This window comes from Chanodichthys erythropterus, chromosome 19, assembly GCF_024489055.1.
Source record: "Chanodichthys erythropterus isolate Z2021 chromosome 19, ASM2448905v1, whole genome shotgun sequence".
Lineage (NCBI taxonomy): Eukaryota > Metazoa > Chordata > Actinopteri > Cypriniformes > Xenocyprididae > Chanodichthys > Chanodichthys erythropterus.
This window is the reverse complement of record NC_090239.1, coordinates 27266227-27284122: the sequence shown is the minus strand read 5'-3', so window position 1 is coordinate 27284122 and position 17896 is coordinate 27266227. Positions and strand designations below refer to the sequence as shown.

Genomic DNA, 17896 nt, shown 5'->3' with positions numbered 1-17896 from the left:
AGTTTCCTGTTCTTAGTTGACACGGTGTTTCTTCTGCTGCTGTAGCTCATCTGCTTCAAGGTTTGATGTATTGTGAGTGTAACTGTTGCCTTTCTATCAGCTGAACCAGTCTGGCCATTCTCCTCTGACCTCTGGCATCAACAAGGCATTTTCGCCCACAGAACTGCCAATCCCAGTCGATCAGCAGTTTCTGAAATACTCAGACCAGCCCGTCTGGCACTAACAACAGTGCCACTTTCAAAGTCACTTAAATCACCTTTCTTCGTCATTCTGACACTCTGTTTGAACTTTAGCAGATCGTCTCGACATGTTTAAATGCATTGTTGCTACCATGTGATTGCTTGATTAGATATTTGTGTTAATGAGCAGCTGAACGGGTATACCTAATAAAGTGGCCGGTGAGTGAATATATTGACATCGTTACCTTTTATTCAGATATCACTGTAAGAATTGTTAGAGATTTTGTAAGCATATTGCACATGATTGGAGTCAATTGTTTTACAATAAAACGTCAAATTGTGACATAATTTCAGCCAGGCTGTCATACAAAGACATTATGAACACATGCAGAAACAAGAGAGAACCCATAACATATCAATAACAAATTATGTTGTAGACAATGTATGATTTTTCCAGGATTTTTTTTTTTTTTTTTTGCATAGTAAAGTAAAACGTGTTTAGTGTTTTGTTCTTCTCTCATATTTAAAAAATGTAAAATATGATGATGTTTTAATCAAACTTGTAGGGTCATTAAATAGAAATATACCCTTCCGGAAATCACTTCTGGCCACAACTATATACTGTATATAAGTTGGCAAATATAAAAATATTGTTCATTTTGTCTCTTTCAAAAGAATCAAAACGCTGCCTCGAAGAGAGAATATATATATATATATATATATATATATATATATATATATATATATATATATATATATATATATATATATATATATATATATATATATATATATATATATATATATATATATATTGAACATTTCATTCATAATACAGTTTATAAAAAAAAAGGAATAAAATATGACAAGAGTTAAACTGTGTCAGAAAAAAAATAATCTTAATTTAGTCAGATAACACTTAAGCAAAACATGGTCAGGTCAAAGTGTGAATAATTTTTGGTCCCATATTTTTATCAGTTTTACTGTTACTCCCCTGTATGATGAATTTTTGGGTATAATATGTCACAGTTTACTTTATTTTGCTATCCTCACTTGAAGTATAGTGTCCTTTTAAAAATATATTTAAAACATCAAAAATGTCTGAATAATTTTTGGTTTCACTGTGTATGTATATATATATATATATATATATATATATATATATAGATATATATATATATATATATATATATATATATACTCAAAAGTTTGCAAAAATATGTCATTTGGTTACTTGGTTACAAACCTGCAAACTTGAATGAAATCAGAAATGTTCCCTACTGAACAGGCTTCAGGGAACACAATCACCGGCATCATTTAGAAATGCACACAAGGCAGCTTGTGCTGATGAATTCCACATGTTTATTTTAGCTTCAGCTCTTGCTCTTACACAATCCAGCTGCAACCTGAAGAAAAACACATTCAGGAGAGCAGAGGTCAACTCTACCGTGCTCCACATGGAGACCTTAAACACGGCTGTTATGTAAAACCTTTTGTCCAATGACAGGGATGGTGGAGACTGAATTTTGGGTGGTTGGGTGGGACTATGAATATAGGATCCCAGAGTCTTGGCTCTATATAAATTCAGCTGCAGCAGTGCAATAGGAATCTCAGATACAAGGTACGCACATTAGGATTTGTTTGACGGACGACTAAGCGCTGCATTTGTTGGTGTTTTTCTTACTGTTCTGCTGATTTTTCACAGCTCGAGCACAGAAGCACCATGCTCAGGTTCTGCATAGCTCTCTGCGTCCTGGCCACGTGCTGGGCACAGGACTGTCTGGTGAGCAACATCACCGTCAAACAGGAATTTGACAGGATGAGGGTGAGTCAACCAGAGTTTTCCTTCAATCCACATGTTGTTTTTGAGCTTCTGTTCCTCATACTTTTCCACTGACCTTGCAGTATCAAGGAACATGGTATGCCGTGGCCAAGAAAGACCCCGTTGGTCTTTTCCTTCTTGATAACATTGTTGCCCATTACAAAGTGGAGGAAGATGGAACCATGACAGCCATCGCTTTTGGCAGGGTCATCATTCTCAAGTGAGTTTAAATGGGATTTTACGTTAATGTCGCGCTCTTGCGCAATAAAAACGATTAAATTCTCGCATGCCGTTTCACTCTTCAGCAACTGGGAGATGTGCGCCAACATGTTTGGCACGTTTGAAGATACCGAAGACCCCGCCAAGTTCAAGTTGAAATACTGGGGAGCTGCTTCATATCTCCAGACTGGATGTAAGTGTCAATTTATCATGTTCAAATCACGTTAGATCATCTGCTCACGACCTGTTTGTGACCGTTCCGCAGATGATGACCACTGGGTCATTGACACCGACTATGATAACTACGCCATCCACTACTCCTGCAGAGAGCTTGATGAGAACGGAACCTGCTTGGACGGTTATTCCTTCATATTCTCCAGACACCCTGAAGGCCTCAGGCCTGAAGACCAGAAGATTGTGACAGAGAAGAAACAGGAGATCTGCTTCCTGGGCAAATACAGACGTGTCGCACACACTGGTAAGATGTGTTATCATCACGTACATGCACTCATGATCAGACATTGTTCAGTATGCAAAAGAGCTGATGTGTTTTTCTTTTTTTAATTGTGCAGGTTTCTGTGACGCTGCCTAAATGACCACTGCACGAAAGAGCCTCTGAGGATGTAATCTGTCAAGTTTTATATTTCTAGCTGATATGTAAATACCAAAAATAAGCATATTACTTAATAAAAGAGAATGCATAAAGATTTTGCACAAAGCAAGTGAAAATGTACAATAATCATTTTTAATGCACAATAAGTGCATGGTGTAACTTTTTTTTTTTTTTTTTTCAAATAAACTTTTGAAGAAAAAAACAAAAAACAAGTATGAATTAATTATTGATTTCAGTTACTGATCTAGTAAACTCGCTATCACCAAAGTTTTATCAAAGGTTCTCGAACTCATGAACCAACAATACAAACAGCACTGTGGAAAATCAATGCCTTTTACTGGCAAAATGTTGTGCAATTTGAACCATGATACAGAGCAGCAGGAGTCAGCACGTATTATAAGACAGTACGAGGAAATGCATAATAAGAACATTAATGTATATGATTAAAGAAAGATTAAGGGAAAGTGATTGAGACAAAGGAAATTTTGAATAATGACATTCATTCTCCCATTCCAGACATGCCACCGATACATTTTCCTAAGTTTTCTTTAAAACATATATTTATTCTTTCTAACAAATATAATTCATAACAATTGTAAAGGATATACATGCACATCTATACATTTATGGAATCTTATCAATACAATATTTATATACAAAACTAAACTAAGTCAGTTATATGAGCATAGACAATAAATGTGTGGTCAGAAGTGGTATATATTCACACTCTGTGTTTCATAGTGAAGTGTTACACTACACTCAATCTCTGCATATGCGGTGAGATCTGGGAATGCAACATGCGTCATTTCACCAGATTTGTTGCGTAAATCATTTGTAAGCCTACGGCAACACAGGATAATACATCAATATGTTTTCAAATATGCAAATTGTTGTTGTTGATTGCAATTTGAAAATAAAAATGTATTTACTCTCAAGCCCTACTTCATCTTTTTATGCGTACGATAGTGTACAAGCACAGCCTTGCAAAGTATACTTCATATGATTTGAAGGCATACACAGGCGTTCAACGCATGTGCAGTTACTACCCATGTTAATATATTTGTATTCTTTCATGCTAGAGCTGTACAAATGAGGGTACTTTTGAACCTCCGCACAATCTCTCGTCTATATAGTTCTTTCTGTAGCATTCTGGTTTGTTCTGTTTATGCAGTTTTCTTTGACCACCTTGTGAATCGAAGCCCCCAGTGCACCTTGTGGATAAACTAATTACTGCAAGTCTACTTTGGGCTTTAATCCTCAGTTATTACTCCAGTAATACTCTGTACGCGGACAGAACGGATGCAGACTACTTGTATTTATACTACTGAAAGTGTATGCTGGGGTCCACGTGGTGGACATGTTCCACCAATTATTATTGTGTCAATATATGTTTTTAAGTCATTTAAAAAGCTATTGTTGTTGAAATTCTGGTTTTATTTTGATTACTCAATTAATCGACTGATTACTTGATTACCAAAATAATAGTGACAGCTAAGATAGTTGAAACATTTCAAAACACACATTGTTCTGTATTTAGTGACTTTCAGACAAAATACAATTTTTCCAGTCATATTTTGTAAAAATAGTTTTAAAATAGTGTCATCTTGTGAACCCAATATTATATATTGTCTCATAAGATATTGTCAAACCCTTAATAAAAGGTAATTTCCCAAAAACAAACTCGTGGCCAGTGAAAATGCTGAGTGGCTAGTAACTTTGGAAAACCATTAGCCAATGTCAAGCTCTGTGTATTTAACCTATATATATTATATGTCCTGTGTCTTCAAAGACAATCTATTGATTTAATCTAGATTACACATAGACAATGTCTGAAGTATATGTGTCCCCCCCCCCATTAGGATTCTATAAATGTATTTCTTGTTGCCAGTTATACTTACTTATATTGCTTACCTGGCAGTGAAATTGTACATGGCACTTCCTGGAAGCGAACCGTTAATAAACTCGTTCTCCTTCGGCTACTGTGCCTTCACCTAATCCCATCTTTAAATAGTTTAATGCAGGATTTACACATGTAGTCTAAATCAAGACAGATTTGGTTTGCAAAGTCAGGACTGATGGATTGGACTTGTTCCTAGACAAGTGACACTTCAGAGGTACCAAGAGGATACAAGGGAAAACTAGGAATCAAGCCAAACTGCTTGTTTTTTTTGTCTTTTTCCTTTTATTCAAGTAGACAATTCAGTGAAGGACTGTGAAAAATGGTTATTGTTTAGGTACAACACTGATTTAAATGTTGAATATTGATTATTACTTATTGCATGTATGAAAACTGCATATCAAAGAGCAACCTGGTCACCAAAAGCGAACTAAGAAAATAACATATATTTGAATTCATAAATTAAAATATTTTAAATATGCCCCATATAAACAAATACTTTTAAGAATAAAAGAAAAGTATCTTCAAACTTTTCAAATTCAAGAATTTAAAAATGTAACTACTTTGTTTAAAAAACAAAAAAAAGTTTATATAAAATACTGAAACATTTCTTTGGAATGGTGACTACAATCAACCAAGACAAAATCTCTCTAAATAATGGCGTTTATATACACACAGTGGAAAGAAGCATGTGATGTGAAGCGGGTTTAGCTGAAGCAGTAGTCGAGGTGGGCGAGCAGCTCTCTGTGCTGGCTGGTGGGGTAGGAAGCGCCACAGTTCGGACACTCCAGGACACTCTCATCTAGTATGTTATGAACTTTAGATGGAGACGTGGTTCGATCTTGAATAGTCAATCTTTCAAAATCCATCCTGTTACATGAGCTGGGCTCAGAGAAACGAGACTCCCTCTGCTGTTTCTGAGGCACAAGGTCAATACAGGCACATTATTACACAATAATATGATAAAAATGTCAACGATCATGTCGGGACGCATCAAGGAAAAACTTACGGAAGACTCCAGGCGTGTAATCTGGTCTCTGGCCTTCCGCAGCTCTTTCAGAACTTTGTGCAGTTGGTGCTGTAAACTTTGACGGTCTAGTTTTTCATTTTCAGATTCTTTAGCTGACAAATGGATCTGTAGGATGGTCAGTGACAAATAAGGGTGTAAAAAATGTTTAAAAATCTAAAATCTTTAAAATGCGTGTCTTAGAAATTCATGTTGGCTTCATATGGTTAAAAATATGTCATGTGGTGTAACCATTAAAAGGTGCAAGTAAGGGATTTCTGAGAAATATTGATGAAAGTGGATTTAAACATCCAAATCAGCAGTAGGGGGCATGTCCGCTCATGATGGGGGAGGAGAGAGAGTGAGCAAGAGAGGGATTTGAGGAAAGACTGTAGAAAGAGTAATGGCTGAGAGACATTACAAAAGAGAAAGTATAAGAGGAATATCACTGGAAAAAGAAGGGTTATGATCAGGCAAGAGCTTTAGGACCCGCATTAATATTAGAAAAGCTTTCCAGAGCTGGAGAGACCTAAGCGGGAAGGCCTGAAAATGAATGACGAGGTTGATGTTTCTGCTCCATATTGGTTTTGCTGTTTCACAGAACCAAGATATTATGCTGTTGTTGTAATGTTAATAACAGGACAGTTTTGAGTGTCATTGTTTGTCTGGAGCTGCTGTGCTGTATATACTCTTGTGTATTGTATGTTCATTTTTTTTCTTCCTTGCTGTTCGTTCATCATCTTTGCTTTATTTTTGGCAAAGCATTATTTTGCATCACTTCAGATATGATAAAGAGACATCCTCTCTTGCATTGCGTGTTCATGCACACTGGGGGCGGAGCAATGAAGGGAGGGGTGTGTTTGTTTAAGGGGATTGTACTTTTCAGCATTTTACAATGCCATTTACATGTCAAATCAAACATGAGCAAGACAAAAAAAAAATGAAATACAATAAAATAAAGAGTGTTATGTCACTGACCCAGGAATTTCATTCATGAATGAAAGCTAGTGTTGAAGGGTGATCTGAATACCTGTTGTTCCAATATAGCGATTCTTTTCTGCTCCTCCTGCCGATTCATCAGGGATTTCTGTAATAGGTTCACCTTTCAAAACAGAAAAAAAAATTGCTATGCAGTTAATATGTCTGTTGACATTATATATATATATATATAATCTCTCTGGGCGTATTCAAGTTATTAAAACTGGTGTTACGTCAGTTAAGCTTTTTCCGTAAGGTGAAGGATGTAACGTAAGCTTTTTGATATATATATATATATTTTTTTTTTTTTTACATACAAATGCATCGCTTCACTTCAGAAGACCTGTTAACCCCCCGGAGCCATATGGAATATGTTTATGATGGATGGATGGATGTGGATAGAACCACTCTCTTCAGCTCATACTCATTGATCCTGTTCACTGCCATTATAAAGCTTGGATGCATCAGGATATTTATTAATATTTCTCTGATTGTGTTCATCAGAAAGAAGAAAGTCATATACACCTAGGATGGCTTGAGGGAGAGTAAAGCTTGGGCTAAGTTTCATTTGACAGTGAACTAATCTGAATCCTTCAACCTGAAGTAATGACGTAGTTAGTGGACTATCCTTTTTTTTGGAAATGTCAATGTATGCAGAATGGAATTTTCATTATAAGTTTCTTCTATTTATTTTTCTCTGGGTCTTTATTCATCACATCTGGTCTTTGGGTCTTTAACTACAAATTCCTCTACACTGCCAAAAGAAATGAGTAGATACCAATACAAGGATGTGTTTCCAAAAAGCACTGCAAGCCAAAATAGACAGTAGAAAACACTTGCACCAATAGCCTCTATAAACAAATTAGGCTCACAATGCTTCTGGGAAATGCCGCCTGGAGCTGGGCAACGACACAAATTTCATACTTTTCTTTTGATTCACAAGCTTGCGATTTGATTCAATTCCAATTTCGATTCAATTCAATATCAATTCATTTGGCTATAGACTACCATTCAAAAGTTTTAGATTTTTTTAATGTTTTTAAAAGAAGTCTCTTCTGCTCACCAAGAATGCAATTATTTGATACAGAATACAGTAAAAACAATAATGTTGTGAAATACTTTTACAATTTAAAATAATCATTTTCTATTTGAATATATTTTAAAATGTAATTTATTCCTGTAATCAAAGATGAATTTTCAGCATCATTACTCCAGTCTTCAGTGTCACATGATCCTTAAGAAATCATTGTAATATGCTGATCTGCTTCAAGAAACATTTATTATTAATGTTGAAAACAGTTGTGTACATTATTTTTTTCAGAATTCGTTGATGAATACAAAGTTCAAAAGAACAGCATTTATCTGAAATAGAAAGCTTTTGTAACATTATACACTACCGTTCAAAGGTTTAGGGTCAGTAGTTATTATTTTTAAAGAAATTAAAACTTTTTTTTTTTTTAGCAAGGATGCATTAAATCAAAAGTGACAGTAAAGACATTTATAATGTTACAAAAGCTTTATATTTCAGATAAATGATGTTCTTCTGGTTTAGTACTCTCCCATAGCAAACTGTGGTATTAAGTCAAATAAGTAAAAAAGTTTAAGTAATTTTTCTAAAAACTGTCAATCACAACTCAGATAATAAATAAGTATATTTTATGTATTATTAATTAATAGTGCAGAAAAATCTGCATGCGTACCTGCATCAGTAGTTCAGCCGCCCTCTTCCTCTCGTCCTCCAGCTCACCCTGCAGTCGAGCAGTTCGCTCTGATGAACACCTCCTCTCCTCCTGCAGAGCCTCCCGGTCTCTTTTCCTCTCCTCCAGAAGCTGCTCTCGGGCCTGAGCCGCTTCCCTGCTCTTCTCCTCATACTTCCCTCTCAGATCCTCAAGGTCCGCCTGGAGCCGGCTGACCCGGGCCCGTTCGGCCTCCAGCTCACGCTGAGCCTCCTGCCCAGACTGGCCTGTGGAGCAAGAAGAGAGAATGAATGGTGATATTTTATTTGGGCCACTTTAAGTGTCTTTAAAATGAACTTACCATCTGAACTGGCTTCTTTGTGCTGTTGTTGGAGTGCTTGATTTGCTTCATTTAACTGCGTCTCTAGCTCCTTGGTCTTAGCTAAGACGCCCTGAACGTAGGCCTCACGCTGCTGGTCATAAACAAGCCAGTTATGGTTCTTCTCTAGAGCCTGTACTCAAAAACAGAGAGGAACAACAACACATAAGTCTAGCAGAAAGCACCAGGAAGGTACTATCTGAACTCTCGGGTTGAAAACTCACGTCTCGCAACTGCTCCTGCACCGCCACAAGCTCGCCAGATGGAACCTGCCAGGAGACCAATGATACAAAATGGTTCAGGTGTGTTTAATTGGGGTTGGAGCTAAATTCTGCAGGAAGGTGGCCTTCTAAGAGCAGGACTGGACACCCCTGTGCTAGACTGACATGTATGATGTTTATGGAATGCTAAAAGGTTCAAAAACGTGAATTTTAACACGTCAACAACACATAAAATACGTGTTAAATATGTGTTATTTGCGCATATTTGACACACTGATTTTTCATGCACAAACGAAATGTATTTAACACGTGAAATTGAATACACGTGTATTGAATACACATATATTTTACATGTTGTTAACGTGTTAAAGGTGCCCTAGAACTATCACAAGATGTGATAAAAGTCTATGGTGTCCCCGGAATGTGTCTGAAGTTTCAGCTAATTTTTTTAACTGCCCATTTTGGGGCATCATTAACTATGCACCGATTCAGCGCCTGGCCCCTTTAAATCTCACGCTCCCTGCATTACACAGACTGCAAGTTTTTAATAATGAAAATAGCAACGGCTCTTGTCTCCATGAAAACAGTAAGAAACGATGGTAACTTTAACCACATTTAACAGTACATTAGCAACATGCTAACGAAACATTTACAAATATCACTACAAATATTATGTTATCATGGATCATGTCAGTTATTATTGCTCCATTTGCCATTTTTCGCTATCGTCCTTGCTTGCTTACCTAGTCTGATGATTCAGCTGTGCACAGATCCAGACATTAATACTGCCTGCCCTTGTCTAATGCCTTGAACATGAGCTGGCATATGCAAATTTGGGGGCATACATATTAATGAGCCCGACTGTTACGTAACAGTCGGTGTTATGTTGAGATTCGCCTGTTCTTCAGAGGTCTTTTAAACAAATGAGATTTATATAAGGAGGAGGAAACAATGGAGTTTGAGACTCACTGTATGTCATTTCCATGTACTGAACTCTTGTTATTCAACTATGCCAAGATAAATTAAATTTTTGATTCTAGGGCACCTTTAAAATGCATGCGTTTTTGAACCTTTTGACCTTCCATAACCGTTGCTCTCACGTCTCATGCATGACACAATGATCTAAAATGTGGTGCTCAAGTTAAAAGAAGTTCAACTTTTAAAAATGCATCTCAAGACCTTGCGTTTTTTCCCCCATTCCATCGTTTGCATCTCAGGTTTTTGCTTTTGCGTTGTTCTGTGCGAACGAGCCCTAACCAATGACACATTGATATGGATCAATGCCTCCATTAAATAACAAAAACAAAATGACGTACTGATGAAGTGTGTAAAAAGATGTCAAAGTATAAAAGAGGTAAAATTGGCACAGAGCTGCCATCAAATGTTAGATGTCATGTACAATTTTGATTTTCTATTTTATTTTAAAAGACCATTTTTTTACGGTTGTGGATGTTCCAGTTGAGATACAGGATTTTAAATTTTCATAGAGTTCGATTAAATGTTCATGTTATATTTTGGTTGCATTTGTGAGTTAATAAAAAAGTAACCGATTGTGGAAAAATAGTCCCATAATACTGTAGTATCGATATATTGAGCGCAAGCCTGTGAATGGAATCAAAATGTTTTCACAGCATGCTTTGAGGCATCAGCAAACATCGTAGTGCTGGCTAAGAGAATCAATGTCAGTCCGTATGGTGATGAATTGCAAGATTTACACCCCTGCAAGCTACAACACCAATCTTGTATAGTGCAAACCGAGCACATTTTTGACCGATAGCCTGCTGAGGCCTGTCAAACTGATCAGAACAGGAACTTCAGCTTGTAAACAGGCTGACAATCTCTTAAAATGATGAACTGCTAGCATAATTTGAAGGTTGAATTGAAGGTTACATTGTGCTGATTTCCTACACAAATACAAACCTCTAACCTGAACATTAACCTTAGTATAGTGTTGGTACATGATTTTCCTGAACTCTGAACTGAATCAATGAAGTCTGAACTCTTCTTGATAGAACAGAAGTCTGTGTGATTGAGTTGACCAATGATATCAGCTCATTAAAATGATTTAGATTCAAATATTATATATTTTTTTATTATGTTATGGAATTAAATAATTGTTGTGGTCTACTAACATCACTCCTTCAGCACTAATCAGGCAACTTCTCAGAGTAAGAAAATAGTTGTGTTTGATTAAATGCTGCCATCTAGTGTATGAACCTCATCATGCACTCATTTGCCAGGAAATGCCTTGATGCTAAATGACAGGAAACTGCCAGGAAACTATCATGACTCATGACTATGGTTAAATAAGATTTTGTCAGGTGAACATCTTTGCCCTAATATATTCACTTAAAGTAAGCCCTTAGATTCTAAGTTAATAAGTTAGGTCAATAATAATAATAAAAAAATAATAATAATAATAACAAAACAAAGCTCATGGTTCTCTGATGTCAGTTAATGGTCACATGACATGCAGGTAAAAAAAACAACTTATTTTTAAATCTTTTTTTACTTTGTTTTTTTATATTTTTATGTTTTATTTACTTAAAGGATTAGTTCACTTTCAAATAAACTTTTCCTGATAATTTACTCACCCCCATGTCATCCAAGATGTTTGTGTCTTTCTTTCTTCAGTCGAACAGAAATGAAGGTTTTTGATGAAAACATTCCAGGATTATTCTCCTTATAGTGGACTTCAATGGGCACCAAACGGTTGAAGGTCAAAATTACAGTTTCAGTGCAGCTTCAAAGGGCTTTAAATGATCCCAGATGATGAATAAGGGTCTTATCTAGTGAAACGATCAGTCTATTTACGTAACGAACGCGGCACCAGTTTCGTTTTTTTCCTTTAGTAGAATAGGGAAGGAGTAGGACATACAGCGTAACCTTTTTATAGAATACGGAAAGCGGAAGCATGTGCAAGGCGATTATTTGTGTTTATAAAGTATATAGTTGTATTTTTTTTTAAATGGCAGATCGTTTCGCTAGATAAGACCCTTATTCCTCATCTGGTATCGTTTAAAGCCCTTTGAAGCTGCACTGAAACTGTAATTTTGACCTTCAACTGTTTGGAGGCCATTGAAGTCCACTATAAGGAGAATAATCCTGGAATTTTTTCATCAAAAACCTTCATTTCTTTTTGACTGAAGAAAGAAGGACATGAACATCTTAGATGACATGGGGGTGAGTAAATTATCAGGAAAATTTTATTTGAAAGTGAACTTATCCTTTAATAGCTTTTCATTAAATTTAAAAAACCCAGCAGTTCCAACACCCTGACGTAATGTAATATTTAATGCACTTCATGTTGTTGACAACGAAGAATGGAACATATTTTCGTTCTCTTTGCATTTTTATATTGATATGGTACAAAATTATCCTTTTCAAGTCAATGTGATAAACGAGTTAGGTTTAAAGTAATCTAAAATGTAATCCAATTATATTCTCTAAAATTAGTAATCTAGATTACATTATTAACTACAATTTGTGTCATGTAATTTGGAATCAGTAACAGATTACAATTTTGTAAGTAATCAACCCAGCACTGTATGTATATATATTTATAATGTATAATATTTGTATATATGCGTCATTGATGAATAAGGTTTTTAACATAATGGAGATAATGGAAAATTAATTTTGAAGTTTTATTTAGTGTTAACAATGAGATTATGTGGTTTTTATAATCAGTTAACACTGCTTTTGTCATTTTTTACAAGATGGAAAAAATTTGTCACCAAAAAAGTCATTCGGTTTAACCAAAATTTTGGTTTTACCAAATGACGATATTTTCAAACAAAGCTAACAGGCTGATATCTAGCTAGCTAGCAAAAGGACAATCAAACATTTTATATTAAGTATGTTTTTAAAATATTACAACATTTTCCATGTTTTATAGCGGTTATACCAAATGACCTGATGTTTCGGCACATGCATATGAGCAAGTGAAATCATGAATTTTTCAAATAGTTAAAAGAGAGTTAGTTACTTTGCTTCATGACCATGTGGTCCTTTGCAGGTGTCTGAATGATGTCACATCCTGTCACATGATACTGACTGCATGACTCGATCCAAAATGGTCAGTTTATATTGGTTACTCCGAATGACATCAATGAAATTCATTTTTCCGGACATTCTTTCTTATAACAAAACGACTTCTACACATCATTTTAATACCGTTTTGCACTATGTTGATATATGATGTTATAAAATCATGCCAGAATAAAAAAATATACATTTATTACATTTAAAATATTTTAATCACAAACAAAATGGCTGTATTGGCCTTTGGACGGTTAAATCGAATGACCTTTTGACACTTCAAAATCTTTAAAATACCTTTATATGTAGCAAAATATAATTAAAACCTTTTGGATTCAATAAAAAAAGATCTAGTTGTACTACCTTACATACTTTGGATGTCATATCTTTGTTTTTTTATTATTATTAAGGCCTTTGGACAAAAAAAAAAAAAAGACCCGTTACGTCATTGACCCACACACATTTATTTATTTATCTTATTTAACCATAGTCATGACAGTAGTTCATGACAGAAAGTAGAAACTGTGCATTTCAAGCTCAAAATTCTTAACAGTAGGCTTAAAATAAAACCTAAATTTAAAAAAAAAAAAATCCATACAAAGGGTCTAAAGTCAACTCCCCTACCTTTTGTTTCTCAAGTGTGTCACACCTCTCAGAAACTGCACAATACTTGTTTTTCAGGTCTTCGCTCTCCTTTGAGAGAGCCTGGAACTGTTTCTCCCTCTGTTCAGCCTCCTGTTGTTTCTGCTCCAGCTGGCTCTGCAGTGAAGACACCACCTCCCCGTGAGCGGCGCGCAGCTGCTGTCTGAGGCCGCAGATCTCCTGCTCCTTCCCCAGCAGCTGCTGGGAGTTCCTCTCCCTCAGCGTCTCCAGGGCCAGAATCCTCTGTGACACAATGGAGTTTCAAAAAGTGAAAATAATTGTAGTGATAATCTTTCACTTCATGAAATAATAATGAGGAGATGTACAGAATATTACATCTCTCTCTACATATACACAGCCCTCTAAATACTTTTTTTTTTTGTTATATTAAACAGAGTTTCATCAGATTTCAGGTATAAAGGAATAAATTCACCTCCAGAAGTTTGGCTTTGTCAGAGTCTGAATGATTGTGTTGATGTTTTCCAGCTCTCTTCATGTCCTCTAGACTTTTCTTTAGCTGCTGATTCTCTCTCTTCAGTTTCTCGGTCTCCATCTCCACTGACTTTGAGCTGCTGCTGCTTTTAAAACCCAGTTTATGCACGAGAGTCTCCTTTGCCCCCTTCGCTGCCATGTCTGGAGTGATGTCTGGACATAAAAGAGTTTATTCATGTGTAAAACTATCCATAATAATATCAAAATGAATAGGACTCGTAGACCTCCTATACAACGTTACTATTACTGTAAAAGCAGTTACAGCGAAAGTTCTGCTTGATTTAATAAAAAACAATCTGATTTAAATATAACGTTATATAAAAAATAAAAATAAATTACTTACGTACAAGAATGAGTGTTTAAGTGCAGCAGTATAACAACATCAATCTGTGGAAACGGTTCTGTTTCACTTCCGTGATACTGAAAACAAGTTTAAATACGGCGCGTCCTGCGTCATATCCGGAACACGCCGCCGTCGGACTCGGGTGAAGACAGATGGCGCCCTGATTCTGTAACGTATTGTGAATAAATATCTTACATGCATACACTTCCACAAATATGTTATTAATACCCGTTTAATGTCTGTAAAATGCAGTATTACAAAAATGTAATCCGTAGTTGTTTACAAACGTTTAAAATAATCATATGCAACTATATAAGGCACAAGATGTTAACAACAAGAATGCATTTCCATTTTATTTACACTGCAGTTTGGGGGCAGTTTTTGAAATATAATTACAATTAAAAATAGGCTAAATGTTTTAAATATTTTCAGCATCATCACTCCAGTCTTCAGTCACATCTTCAGAAATCATTTTAATATGCTGATTTGCTATATATTATATGTTTCTTGACCAGCATATATATATATATATATATATATATATATATATATATATATATATATATATATATATATATATATATATATACAGTGCCACTGGAAAGTTTGTGAACCCCTTGCAGAATCTTTGAAAATGTGAAAAATTTTAACAAAATAAGAGAGATCATACAAAATGCATGTTATTTTTTATTTAGTACTGTCCTGAGTAAGATATTTTACATAAAAGATGTTTACATATAATTCACAAGACAAAAAAAATATTAAAATGACCCCGTTCAAAAGTTTGTGAACCTTTGATTTTTCATACTGTGTGGTTACCTGGATGATATATGACTGTTTTTTTGTTTTGTGATGGTTGTTCATGAGTCTCTTGTTTGTCCTGAGCAGTTAAACTGAGCTCTGTTCTTCAGAAAAACCCTCCAGGTCCTGCAGATTCATCAGTTTTCAAGCATCTTCTGCATATTTTGAAGATAATTTGAAGATAACGGTAAATTGTACTTAATTTGTCTTCCAGGAAACATTTAAGTATCTTCTGTTGCTTCCGATGGGCAGTACTAAATGAAAAACAATGATATTTAAAAAAAATAAGAAAAATATGGACTGTTCAAAAGCTTTCACACCCCGACTCTTAATGCATCGTGTTTCCTTCTGGAGCATCAGTGAAAAGTGAAAAGATGGTTCTCAAAATCATTCAGTCACTGCTGGAAAGGGTTCAAATATGCAAAAATGCTGGAAAACAGTCGTGGATCATCAGGTAACAGACAGTATTAAGAACCAATGGTTCACAAACTTATTATGAATGGGGTTATTTTAATAAATTCAGCTATTGTTTTGTCTTGTGGACTAAATGTAAACTTCTTTTATGTAAAATATCTTACTCAGGACAGTACTAAATAAAAAAATAACATGCATTTTGTAAGATCTCTCTTATTTGGTTAAAATCTTTCACACTCTGCAAGGGGTTCACAAACTTTCCAGTGGCACTGTATATATGCTTGTATATATATGTTTGTGTGTGTGTGTGTGTGTGTGTATATATATACAGGTGCTGGTCATATAATTAGAATATCATCAAAAAGTTGACCCAATGAAACTTTCATATATTCTAGATTCCCTACATGTAAAGTAAAACATTTCAAAAGTTTTTTATTTATTTTTTTATTTTGATTATTAGAGCGCACAGCTCATGAAAGTCTAAAATCCAGTATCTCAAAATATTAGAATATTTCCTAAGATCAATCAAAAAATGGATTTGCAAAACAGAAAAGTTCAAGTCGGCAGCACACATTACAGCAAATGACTTGCTCCTAGCACAAATTACAGCATCAGTGAAGTGTGGCATGGAAGTGATCAGCCTGTGGCACTGCTGAGGCACTATTGAGCCTTCAGATCATCTGTATATTGTTGGATCGACTGTTTCTCATCTTTCTCTTGAAAATATCCCATAGATTCAAGTCAGGCATGTTGGCTGGCCAATAAATCACAGTAATATCATGGTCAGCAAACCACTTGGAAGTGGTTTTTGCACTGTGGGCAGGTGCTAAGGTCCTGCTGGAAAAGGAAATCAGCATCTCCATGAAGCTTGTCAGCAGATGGAAGCATAAAGTGCTCCAAAATCTCCTGGAAGATGGCTGCATTGACTTTGCACTTGATAAAACACAATGGACCAACACCAGCAGACGTCACGGCCCCCCAAATAATTACTGACTTCAGAAACTTCCCACTAGACTTCAAGCAGCTTGGATTCTGTGCCTCTCCAGTCTTCCTTCAGACTCTGGGACCATTATTTCAACATGAAATGCAAAATTTACTTTTATCTGAAAAGAGACTTTCGACCACTGTTCACTGTCCAGTTCTTTTTCTCCTTAGCCCAGGTAAGATGCTTCTGACGTTGTTTCTGTTTCAGAAGTGGCTCAGTAGTCCTTTTCCTGAAGATGTCTGAGTGTGGTGACTCTTGATGCGCTGACTTCGGCTTCATTTGACTCATTGTGAAGCTCTCCCAAGTGTTTGAATCGGCTTTACTTGACAATATTCTCAAGCTTGTGGTCATCCCTGTTGCTTGTGCACCTTTGCCTACCCAATTTCTTCCTTCTAGTCAACTTTGCATTTAATATGCTTTGATACATCACTCTGTAAACAGCCACCACATTCAGTAATGACCTTCTGTGACTTACTCTTTTTGTGGAGGGTGTCAATGATTGTATCCTGGACCATTGCCAAGTCAGCAGTCTTCCCCATTAGTGTGGTTTCAAAGAACAAGAGATACCCGGAATTTATACTGTAGGGATGGTCATTTAATGAAACTCAAATGTAAATATTCTAATATTTTGAGATACTGGATTTTGGACTTTCATGAGCTGTATGCTCTAATCAACAAATTAAAAAAAACTTTTTCACAATATTCTAATTATATGTCCAGCACCTGTGTATATATATATATATATATATATATATATATATATATATATATTATCAATGTTGAAAACAGTTTGTAGAACATAAAATCCTGGAAAAAATGTTTTAAATTGCATTAAATTGATCAAAAGTGACAGTATGCAGATTTCAAATAAATGCTGTTCTTTTGAAATCTGCATTATAAATGTATTTACTGTCACTTTTGATCAATTTAATGCTTCCTTGCTGTATAAATGTATTATTAAAATATTAATTAAGAAAATCTCTGACCCCAAACTTTGTGATAGTAGTGTATATTACTTGCATTTTAAAAACATCATAAAATGAGTTGCACAATGAATGTTTTTGATTAATTTTGTACTAAATGAGTCTATTTGAGAGCGCTGACCTCTTCCACAGGGTTGAAATACCTCTCTCATCTCTGATAGATACATCTGTCAGTGTCAGTTTCGAAAACAGATGTCTCATTAAA

The 17896-nt window shown here is 35.4% G+C and overlaps 2 protein-coding genes across 3 annotated transcripts; one reads left to right on the top strand and one right to left on the bottom strand.

Moving 5' to 3' along the window:
- The first annotated feature begins 1692 nt into the window (after nucleotides 1–1692).
- On the top strand, nucleotides 1693–3706 carry rbp4 (retinol binding protein 4, plasma). Its single transcript, XM_067369271.1, has 6 exons — nucleotides 1693–1800; nucleotides 1885–2004; nucleotides 2085–2221; nucleotides 2307–2413; nucleotides 2486–2698; nucleotides 2793–3706. The coding sequence occupies exons 2-6, from the start codon at nucleotides 1903–1905 to the stop codon at nucleotides 2810–2812; spliced, it is 579 nt and encodes a 192-aa protein (XP_067225372.1). The 5' UTR covers nucleotides 1693–1800; nucleotides 1885–1902; the 3' UTR covers nucleotides 2813–3706.
- A 1340-nt stretch (nucleotides 3707–5046) lies between these two features.
- On the bottom strand, nucleotides 5047–14580 carry cep55l (centrosomal protein 55 like). 2 transcript variants are annotated; one of them, XM_067369557.1, is made up of 9 exons: nucleotides 14509–14580; nucleotides 14107–14318; nucleotides 13656–13916; nucleotides 8994–9038; nucleotides 8752–8902; nucleotides 8415–8677; nucleotides 6767–6838; nucleotides 5740–5865; nucleotides 5047–5647 (listed from the first exon to the last, which is right to left on the bottom strand). In XM_067369557.1, the coding sequence occupies exons 2-9, from the start codon at nucleotides 14302–14304 to the stop codon at nucleotides 5438–5440; spliced, it is 1326 nt and encodes a 441-aa protein (XP_067225658.1). In that variant the 5' UTR covers nucleotides 14305–14318; nucleotides 14509–14580; the 3' UTR covers nucleotides 5047–5437. The 2 variants fall into 2 exon arrangements, with proteins under 2 accessions (XP_067225658.1, XP_067225659.1); XM_067369558.1 differs by having other exon boundaries at nucleotides 14513–14571.
- Nucleotides 14581–17896: the final 3316 nt, after the last annotated feature.

What these genes read in the sequence shown, in the direction of transcription:
- rbp4 (XM_067369271.1), top strand. Translation starts at nt 1,903, where the DNA reads ATGCTCAGGTTCTGCATAGCTCTCTGCGTCCTGGCCACGTGCTGGGCA. An exon ending in AGGAATTTGACAGGATGAGG is followed by an intron (nt 2,005 to 2,084) that starts GTGAGTCAACCA and finishes CTGACCTTGCAG; the next exon opens with TATCAAGGAACATGGTATGC. An exon ending in GGCAGGGTCATCATTCTCAA is followed by an intron (nt 2,222 to 2,306) that starts GTGAGTTTAAAT and finishes TTCACTCTTCAG; the next exon opens with CAACTGGGAGATGTGCGCCA.
- cep55l (XM_067369557.1), bottom strand. Translation starts at nt 14,304, where the DNA reads ATGGCAGCGAAGGGGGCAAAGGAGACTCTCGTGCATAAACTGGGTTTT. An exon ending in ACACACTTGAGAAACAAAAG is followed by an intron (nt 9,039 to 13,655) that starts GTAGGGGAGTTG and finishes GTCTCCTGGCAG; the next exon opens with GTTCCATCTGGCGAGCTTGT. An exon ending in CGGCTGAACTACTGATGCAG is followed by an intron (nt 6,839 to 8,414) that starts GTACGCATGCAG and finishes CTGTTTTGAAAG; the next exon opens with GTGAACCTATTACAGAAATC.